This window comes from Grampus griseus (assembly GCF_964374135.1).
Source record: "Grampus griseus genome assembly, chromosome: 7".
Taxonomy (NCBI): Eukaryota; Metazoa; Chordata; class Mammalia; order Artiodactyla; family Delphinidae; genus Grampus; species Grampus griseus.
The window spans coordinates 56,555,779-56,566,311 of record NC_139001.1 but is presented as its reverse complement, the minus strand read 5'-3'; the positions used below and the strand labels follow the sequence as shown (position 1 = coordinate 56,566,311).

General features: G+C 39.1%; 1 protein-coding gene across 2 annotated transcripts in view; it reads left to right on the top strand.

The window, feature by feature from the left end:
* Positions 1-768: 768 nt before the first annotated feature.
* MTX2 (metaxin 2) overlaps positions 769-10,533 on the top strand; it is a 63,811-nt gene continuing 54,046 nt past the window's right edge. For both annotated transcript variants that reach the window (XM_082658687.1, XM_082658686.1), the window contains exon 1: positions 769-1,002. In XM_082658687.1, the coding sequence (XP_082514813.1) occupies positions 963-1,002 (40 nt within the window). In that variant the 5' untranslated portion in view covers positions 769-962. The remainder of the gene's footprint in view (positions 1,003-10,533) is intronic.

The window sequence follows — 10,533 nt, the reverse complement described above, 5'->3', positions numbered from 1 at the left end:
GGGTTTGAATCTGGGCTTGAGTGGACTCCCTGCGCAGGCAGTTTAAAATCCCTAAGCCTGTTTCTTTATCTGTAAAATTGCAATAACATCATCTTATTGGTCATCTAGAGGATGACATGAAATAGAATACTGTACATATTTTTTAAGTGCCTAGTATCCAGTGGACACTTAAAACTGTTACTTGCCTTGATGATACCCCTTATTTGTGGAATCTAAAAAATACAACAAATATTGTATTTGTGAATATAACAAAAAGGAAACAGACTCACGGATATAGAGAACAAATTAATGGTTACCAGTGGCGGGGGGTAGAGGCAATACAGGGGTGGCGGAGTGGGAGGTACAAACTACGGGGTGTAAGATTAGCTACAGGGATGTACTGTATCAATACAACACGGGGAATATAGCCAATATTTCGTAATAACTGTAAATAGAGTTTAACCTTTAAAACTTATATAAAAAATAGAATTAAAAAAATCACCAACCTATACAAATAAGAGCAAACAAATGCTTGTTGTTTGAAACGACTTTAAAAAAAAGTTACTTGCTTACAAAATCCTCGCTTAGAAAGGAAACTGAAAACCTCTGGGGTACCCCCGCCTTCCGGGTAGGCTGGAGTCGGGAATCAAACACCCTTCTCCCCTCTCCCTCCCCTCCCCCGCCCACCGGCGGCCCCCAGCGGCCGTGAGCCCGGAACAGCACTGCCGGGAGGAGTCAGAGGCGGGGCCGGCGGAAGTGCTTGCTCGCCGCTGTCAGCTGCGCCGGAAGTTCCTGGCCTGGCCTGGAGGTAACCTTAGGGTCTTCGCCGCACGAGCAGGCACGGCCGCCGCGGGGGTGGGCTTTGCTAGTCCGAGCCTCAGCCGGTGCCAGGTCTGTTAGGTACCAGGAATCGCCGGGGTGCGCAGGAGTTCGCTGAGGTTCCCGGGGAGTAGGAACCGCGGGCGCAGGGCCGCCCAGCCGACATGTCTCTAGTGGCAGAAGCCTTCGTCTCGCAGATTGCAGGTAGCGTGCATGGCCGCGGACCCGGACGGAGGCGGGGACCGGCGTGGGGCAGTCGTGGGGAGCACTGTGGGCTTTAGGACTGCAGGTTTCCTCCAGCCTTGCAGCATTAGACGCTGAACCCAGGCCTGGGGATGGAGGTGGGCACTGACTACCAGCCGCATCTCATAGATGAGAAAACGGAGGGGGAGAAATTTGGCCAAGGTCACCCGGTAGGACTGGGAGTTCCAGCTATCTTTCCTGGGCACTGCTTTGTCCAGCTGCCCACTGGGTCTGGACGTGTTGGGGTGCGTGGAGAACGCCGTGGGTTGGAATTAAGGTAGGGGCGTGGCCACAGGGGCAGGGTTTCCGAAGGCTTCAGTGATTAAGTATGGGGGCAACCTCGGTGTGGGACCTGAAGTTTAAGGTGATTGTCACTAGTGAGTCGCCATTGTCATTTGAGTGGCCACCGAAGTTTCCTCTCCGAGCAGCACAGTATTATCATTTGCTCCGTCTCTAGGATTCGTTGACACATTTTAAGTCTACATGAATTTTTTGAAACACCTTTGACTTGACGGACTGAACATGACTGATGTAAATAGATTTATAATGTATTTCTGTTATCGAGGTTCTTATTTACTGTAGTGAAAGAAATTACATATTGTTGAGAAAGTGAGGAGACTATTGTAGGTGTAGGTTGATGGGTCATAGTTAATCTTTAAATGGAGTTAATCTTAAACAGCCTAGCAGTATTCTCACGGTGAGTATGGTAAATATTCAGTCATGAGGATACATAGGTACATTTACAATAAGGTAGTATTTTTGAAATGGAAAGTACTGAATGTGTTACAGAATTTGCCAAAATGTTTTTCATTGCATTTGTGTGAACATACACTTCTTTTTTTCCTTTTTTCACTTAAAGACTGTTTTCTAAAAGAGAGGGAAGCTCCCACTAGATTGCAAGCTTCGTGAAAACTGGGATAATACTTACTTTGTCTCTAGTTTCCTTTTTTCTTTTTAAAATTTATTTATTTATTTTTGGCTGCCTTGGGTCTTCATTGCTGCGTGAGGGCTTCTCTCTAGTTGCGGTGAGCAGGGCCTACTCTTTGTAGCGGTGCGCAGACTTCTCATTGCAGTGGCTTCTCTTGTTGCAGAGCACGGGCTCTAGGCATGTGAGCTTCAGTAGTTGTGGAACGTGGGCTCAGTAGTTGTGGCTCGTGGGCTCTAGAGCGCAGGCTCAGTAGTTGTGGCGCATGGGCTTCGTTGCTCTGCAGCATGTGGCATCTTCCCGGACCAGGGCTAGAACCCCTGTCCCCTGCATTGGCAGGTGGATTCTTAACCACTGCACCACCAGGAAAGTCCCTGTCTGTAGTATCTTGAGGACCTGTCAGTTGGTGCTCAGTAAATATTCGTGACCTGAATCAATGAATAATCTTGAGATTTCAAACAACGATATTTCTATTTATACCATTTATGTTTAAAACAAATTAGATCATTAATTTAATTTAGATTGCTGCTATGTTAAAATATTTCAGTGTATGCTGATATTAGTATACTGTATTCCCTAATGTGTGATTTCTTTTTTTTGTGTGTGTGTGTGTGATTTCTTTTAAAGAAAAAATGATGAATATCTTTTAGTATGCTTTTAATAAGTTTGGAACTTTGCTTCCATTAGTGAAATTTAAGAATTTCTAGGAATTTTATCAGTCTGTCAGCTTTTTGGAGTGGTCACTCTAGGAGGAGGCGTTTATAGATGGATAATTCAATACATGGTGTTGGGACAACTCGTAAGTCATAACATTGCTAGAATAAATTTCAGATGAATTAAAGATTTAAGTGTAAAATAAGAACAAAAACCAAATTGTAATAAAATAATTAGGAAAAAATATAGGAGATATAGCGTAGGAGGCCCAAGCAAGACACAGAATTCAGAGTTCATGGAAGAAAAAAATTATGGATTTTATTGCACATAAATTTAAAAACCTTTGTACAGTGAGAGACATAAGTTTCTACAAATTAAGAAAAAGACAGTCCAACAGAATCAAAGATAAAGGACAGGAACAGGCAGTTCACAAAAGGGGAAATGCAAATCAGCAGTGACGGTATGAAAAGATGCTCTCCACTAATTTCCACTCAGTTGGACCCTCAAAGTATTGGTGAGTCTGTAAGAAATCACTGCCTTTTGGGAACTTAACATAGCAATATTTATTTAAATGCTGTTACTTGACCCAGAAATTCTTCTTAATGAGATTTATCTGATAGAAATAGAAGGACCAGTATTTAAAGAAATATACAACAGTAATAATTGTAGTATTATTTGTAATAGCAAAAACCCAGAAATGTCCTAAGTTACGGCATGCCCACATTATTACAGATACTAAAAATGAAGAGGTATATCTGTTAAATGTATTGGTTTGAAAACTCTGATTATCTTAAGTAAAAACAAGTTATAGAATAGTGTATGTGTGTATATGTATATAGTATGAACCCACTGTTGTTAAATAAATGAACCCTGTATAAACATGTATATGTAAGCAAATAAAAATGTAGAAGGATATTCAACTAATTTTAACTAGTAATGTCAGGGTAATAAGGTTAGGATGTTGGTGGAGTGAGAATATTTTACTTTTGAATTTAAATGGTTCTAATTTAAAAAATTTGAAAGATTATATTTTGGCAACAGCGAAAAAAGGGTGGCTATACCAATAATTTATATGAAACCTTGTATTTGACTTGTAAGTGTGACTCAAATCTAACAACTAATCACAGCAGTCTGCTTCTGGCAGTAATAACGGTTTTCTTGGAAGAGATCAACCTCAAGAGATTAGAGATATATATCTACATAGTCCCGTTATAACTTAATAAGTAAATGTGAATCTGTTTTTGTAGTTGAGAGCTCTGTTTTTTAATGTGTTTAACACTTTGCTTATTATTCTTTCTTTCAGTGGGCCAACAAACTGGTATTTCTTTTGGAAACATTTAACGACTTCTTAACATCTATCTGTGCTATTCATGAAGTGCCTTCCTTGAGAACCTCATTCATAAGGACATCTTTTTGAAAGCCTTCTCTGAACTCCCCCATTTAAATGAACCTTCTGTCTCTTTACCACTAGTGTATCCCTCACCAAGCCCTCTCAGTTCTTACTCCTTATTATGACTCAGTAGCTATTCTCTCCATCTCCACTGCTATATTATTACCTTAGTTTACAGCTTTGTTATTTCTTGCTTGGATTACTGTAGTAGTGTCTGAATAGGTTTTCCTGCTTTCAGTCTGTTCTTTTTCTAGTACAGCCTCTACACTGCAAAGCCTCTGTGGGTTTTTGTCTGTTTGTGTTGTTTTATTTTTATTTTCCTAAAATGCAGATTTAACTCCTCTCGTTTTAACACCTCATTGGTTCCCCACTGTCAGTAGACTGGAGTGAGGCATACAAGAGCCTCCGTGAGTTATTCCAAGTCTGTCTCTCCAGCCTCATCTCTCATCACCCCTTTCCTTGAACTCTTGCCTTTCTAAACTATTAGTAAATAAATAAACTATTAGTAGTCTCCATTTTTGGCAAATGTTGCCTTTTCCCTGAACTGTCCACTTTGCTTGGATAACTCCTGTCTGTCCTTTAAGACTCTGAGCACATTTTAGCCTGTAAGTCTACCTGACATTTTTTTCCTGTGTAATAAGAAAGGTTTATTATTTTTTTCTTTTTTTCTCATAATAAAACTGATACATTACTACTGTAGAAAATGAAAACAATCCAAAAGAATACAAAGTAAAAATCACCTAAAATCATAAATTTAAAATCTCATCCTCATCATTAAAACTTTGGTGAACAAAGCTACCTCATTTACTCTCCCTACAAATAAAAAAAATGAACATAAATAATATATAATATGATTACTTTTTTGTAATCTATTTAGTCATGTAGCATATCGAGATCTCCTTCCGTGTCTATGAATGGACTGACATATATATCATCATTGTTAAATGGTTGCATTAGTATTTCACGGTAATGAAGAAATCATAATTAGCTTATCTAGTCTTATTATGATGGGTATTTGGGTGTTGTATTAATTCGGCCTGAGAAGCAGAAGTGGTAGGAGCTCTAGCGCTACTTCTAGCTCTGTGTACACACACACACACACACACACACACACACACACACACACACAGCCCTACCTCATGCACGCACGCACGTGGAACTGGCTTATGCTGTTGTTGTGGGGTTGGCCAAGCAAATGCTAAGTCCGAAGGCAGACAACCCTTAAGGGGGTCCAGGAGGAGGAGGGAGCACCTGCCGCAGGTGCTGCTTGCAGGGCCCGAGCTCAGGGAGGACTTAGGTCCTCTGTTGGTAAGTTGGGCCCACCCAGGATAATCTCCCTTTTGATTAACACAAGGTCAGCTGATCCTGGACTTTAATTATATCAGCAAAATCCCTTCACAGCAACGCCTAGATTAGTATTTGAATAACTGGGAGGTGTTTGCTACAAAATGGCTGTTGCCTCCCTTCTGTCTTCCCAACACCTGCTGGAGGATACCCCTTGTAGCTCACCCTAATAAACACTAGAAAGGGTATTCTGGCAGATGTAGTTTAGTCTAGCCAGTTTCATGTACCTCAAAACCATCACAGGTGTATATGACTTTGTAAACAGTGCTTACAAATACATATTTGTGTATCTGAGTAGTTTCTTTGGATAAATTTCTTAAAGTGGGGGAGAATTTTGAATTTTTCTTTTAACTCAGTGACATGGAAATAAATGGTAACTTATGATTTTGAATTAATAGCTTGGATCTCTAGATAATGATATGCTAGATTAAGAACTTTAAAAAGAGGATGAAAATAGTCCTGGATATTGAGTGGTTTTCAAAATCTTTTGTAATAGCCTATGTATTTTAAATTTTAACTTGTTTTTTTAACTGGCAAAATTTTCCAATACATTAGTTGAGTTTCAGGTTAAAAAAAAATTATTTTTTTCAGATAGTTGGGTAGGCACATATCCCGGGGAAGGATTGAGTATTCCCATTTGGGTTGTATGACCATATTTGGAGTAGTCACTGTAGCCGAAAGGACAGAGTACTGTGATGGACAGGCCTGACTCACTTGCCCATCTCTTTACCAGGAGTGACTCCAGTTTTTAGGGCTCCACAGTGCCACCAGATACACGCAAAAAGCTTAGAGAGGTGCTGAGCGCTAAACTGCAGGAATCTCCTACAGTGTTGATCACTTCCTTCACCTTGCTTTCTTCCTGTGGACTTGGAAGTGAGAGTCAGACCTGGGTTCTTATTCAGCTACTTGCTAAATGTGTGACCTTGGGCAAATTACTTGCCTTTTTAAGCCTCAGGTTTCTTACTTGCAAAGTGGTAAAGATAATTATAGATTATTTAAGGAATAGATGACAAAGGATAGAAAATGCTTGGCATTGTGTCTGGGACATAGTAAGCACTCAATAAGTGTTCATTAATATTATTAGCTCATTTACCTATCAGTTTTTCTCTTTTACTGGACTTTGCTTCTGTCTTCCTGTGTGAAGATATAAGTTTGGTAAAGCTTTTAAAATTACCTATAAATAGAATACATAATTTATTTCAATAATATAAAACATCTGTAAACAGTTACTTTTATTAAAATTACTCCTGTAATAAATTATTCTAAGATATTTGTTTCAAGATTATACCTTTGATAAGTTCCCGCCATATTTATCTTCATTATATGATTGGATCTTCAGTATAGGTCATAGGTATAAATACTCTGAGACTTTTTCAGTGGTGATTTGTTTGTTAGCATTGCCAAAAGGTTTTAGCCTTAAAAACTTAGCTGCTAAGTATCTGGTTGATGATAAGAGTAAGGGTCCTTTTTTTTTTTCCTTTTCTGCGGTACGCAGGCCTCTCACTGCTGTGGCCTCTCCAGTTGCGGAGCACAGGCTCCGGACGCGCAGGCCCAGCGGCCATGGCTCACGGGCCCAGCCGCTCTGCGGCTTGTGGGATCCTCCTAGGCTTGTGGGATCCTCCTAGACCGGGGCACGAATTCGTGCCCCCTGCATCGGCAGGCGGACTCTCAACCACTGCGCCGCCACCAGGGAAGCCCCTAAGCGTCCATTTTTGACCCACTGTGCTAGATGATATATTGATACATAGTTGCTAGTATTAACAATTTGATCATGTTAGGCATTTTTCTTGTTTTATGGATGAGGAAATTGAAACTCTGTTAGGTAATAGAGTATAAAGGTTAGGAACAAGGCCATTGGAGTGAGACAACTGAATTCTAAGCTCAGTTCTGCTTTCTGTTTTATGATCTTGGGCAGAGCTTTCTAGGCCACAGTTTCCTTATTTGTGAAAAGGGGGTAGTATATTTTATAATGTATTCTAATCACCTAGGGTAGTACATGGTATGTTCAGTATGTGGTAGTTTGTTACTGCTTTTGTTCCCTAGGTGCCTCTGAGGATGTTACCTTTGTACTGTTATCCCTTTACCATTTTGGTCAGCAAAATATCCAAAGTGTCTTTATTTTTATTAATTTCTATACCATCGTTTCTGGGGCTTCCCTGGTGGCGCAGTGGTTGGGAGTCCGCCTGCTGATGCAGGGGACACGGCTTCGTGCCCCGGTCCAGGAGGATCCCACGTGCCGCGGAGCGGCTGGGCCCGTGAGCCGTGGCCGCTGGGCCTACGCGTCCGGAGCCTGTGCTCCGCGACCGGAGAGGCCACAACAGTGAGAGGCCCGCATACCGCAAAAAAAAAAAAAAAAAAAAAAAAATATACCATCGTTTCTGAATGATCTTATTACTTCACTAACGTGTTGATATAGTTTAAGCATATTAGTTAATTTCATCATACTATGATTATTAATCTTTTGAAATCAGGACAATATCTGTTCTGTTCTTTATTTAGAAGCTCTGTAAACTATGTAAAGGATGAAAAAGAAGACTTGGAATATTTCATTTATCTCATTGTGGGCATGCAGGTGCTTAATTATTTAAATTTATTATTAATTTCATTCTCGCAGTTGCATTAATTTATGGTATGATCTAGGAAAGTAGTTTTATAGGTTCCATGGCACCGATACGTAAGCATTTTGAAAGTAAGTATAATCAATATAGGCATGTTTAAAAAATTTTGTTTTTATATCAATAATAAAGTGCTTATTATTCCATCTTTCTTCCACATGAATACTGGGAAATTTGGACTTTGAAAGCATCTCAGAAGCGTCTTAGAGGCCCAAAGTGGAAACTATGGGTTAAAGGTCCTTTGTAAGATAGAAGTGATGCTATTGCTCACAAGATTTATTAAGAGTGAAGAAAATGATAGTCAAGGCTCTTACATCTGTATATCCAATATCTAATAATTGCAACAGATATTTGAAAAAATACAATGCATTCAATTCTTTTGCTCTTGAAAATAAAGATATTTTGTTAGTTATTTGTAGTCCACATTCTGAGGATTCTCCAGTATTGAGGGAGGCACGGAGGAATTATTGAGAAGTTATTGAAGTGGCCATTACATTTCAGAGAATCTTTTTTCATTTGTATTAGTTGTATGAATAGACTCACCATAGTGCTTATCACCTTGGCACATGTAAAGTTGATATTGAAGGGGCAGATGGAGAAGCAAAACAAAGACAAAATAGGTTATACTTTAGATTAGAGGCAAAATACAGTTTATTGACAGCAGTGTGACCTATTTTCTTTTATCATATGAACAGGTTGAAAACCAAATTCTTAAAGACAATGTTTATTTCCTTTTAGAAAACTTTGGTATGCTGTTAAGATCACTTGGAAAGCTTGCTTTTGATCTTGTATAATAGTCCATATTAAGCATAATGTGAGTTTTGATTTTCTTGTGTGCTTCATTAACATTCTGTACTCTGAAATTACATGATTTTTCATTTTTAACTTAAAAGATTTTGGTGATGTATGCCCCATAAAATTTGTCAGTCTTTCTTCTGTGAAGACTTTTTTTTTTTTTTTTTTGCGGTACGCAGGCCTCTCACTGTTGTGGCCTCTCCCGTTGCAGAGCACAGGCTCCGGACGCGCAGGTTCAGCGGCCATGGCTCACGGGCCCAGCTGCTACGCAGCATGTGGGATCTTCCCCGACCGGGGCACGAACCCGTGTCCCCTGCATCGGCAGGCAGACTCTCAACCACTGCGCCACCAGGGAAGCCCCTTCTGTGAAGACTTCTGAGTTATTAATGTTAGCTCAAGCCTTTCATATATGAGTGAAAATTGAAAGAAAACATCAAACTTCTTAACATTTTTCAAACATTTTTGATATTTCTTGATAAGCAGTTTTCAGATGGGCCGAAGATGTCACATGAAGATGAGATATTAAATTCAGGCTTCTCATTTTTTGTTCAAAGACAGAAGTTATAATATTCAGCAAATCCAGCCACAGACATTTATGTGTAGAAGTTTCTGCCTTGCCAGTAAGAGAAATGCACATTTTAATTTTTTATTGCTTTGTAAATGATCCTGTACTCTATTCTTGAACACTTCTTATTTTTGTACGCTCTATAAATGAATCATGGTTTTGAACTTTCCTACATCAGTAATAAAAATGAAATTTGATTGGTTAGTAATAAAGAAGTTTCTTTTCATAAAAACAATCATTTTGTCATGGCAATTCCCATTAACTGTAACTGCATTAGCAAAATAGAAACCATAAAAAGCATTTCATTATGCTTATACACTTAGCTATGTTTTTGTACTGATTATATATATATATATTTAAACATCTTTATTGGGGTATAATTGCTTTACAATGGTGTGTTTCTGCTTTATAACAAAGTGCATCAGTTATACATATACATTGATTATATATTTTTATCTCTAAGAACTTTTATAAACCAGAGAAGTTTCTTCATGGCTTAACCTGAGATGTTATCATTCCTAATTTGGTTAGATGGTTTTATTTCCAGACTTACAGCAATTTTTTGCTGTCAGATATCTTTTAGGCTTTAGATAGCAAAAGACCTGCTTGTATTTTCCACAGAATATGTTTTTAGGTTGAGTATCTAATTTGCATTAGGTGCTCTGCTAAGTGCTGGGGTACAAAAATGAGTAACAGTTGTTGCCTTTGGTGAACTTATATTCTTGTGTTGGTCAGATCCATTGAAACAAATACAAAGTGGTGTATCCTGTAATAGAAATGCTAATTTACTGAGCCTTTTACCTCCCTTCTCTCAAACTGAATTAGGGGTGTTAGATATTTAGTGAACATCTCAACTCCTCTCCCTGCCCCTCACCTTCTGTCTAGCGCACTTGTGATTATTTTTTTTTACCCAGTTCGTATTTCGTCTCCTCTCGTGAATTCTTTCCTGTCTTCCTCAAGCTGATTGTTATTTCTTCAAGAGGATTCCTGTAGTGCTTTATACATCCCTCTGGTCTGATGCTTATATTAATAACTGTTACTGAGTACATTCTGTGAGCTTAGAGACTGTATATGGCATTTACGTAGTTTATCTAATTTTATTCTTCCAAGAACCTTACAAGGTAGATGATATTTCCCGTTTTTACAGGTGAAGTAAATGAGGCAAGAAGAGGCTATGCAACTTGGCTAAGGTCACTTAGGCAAT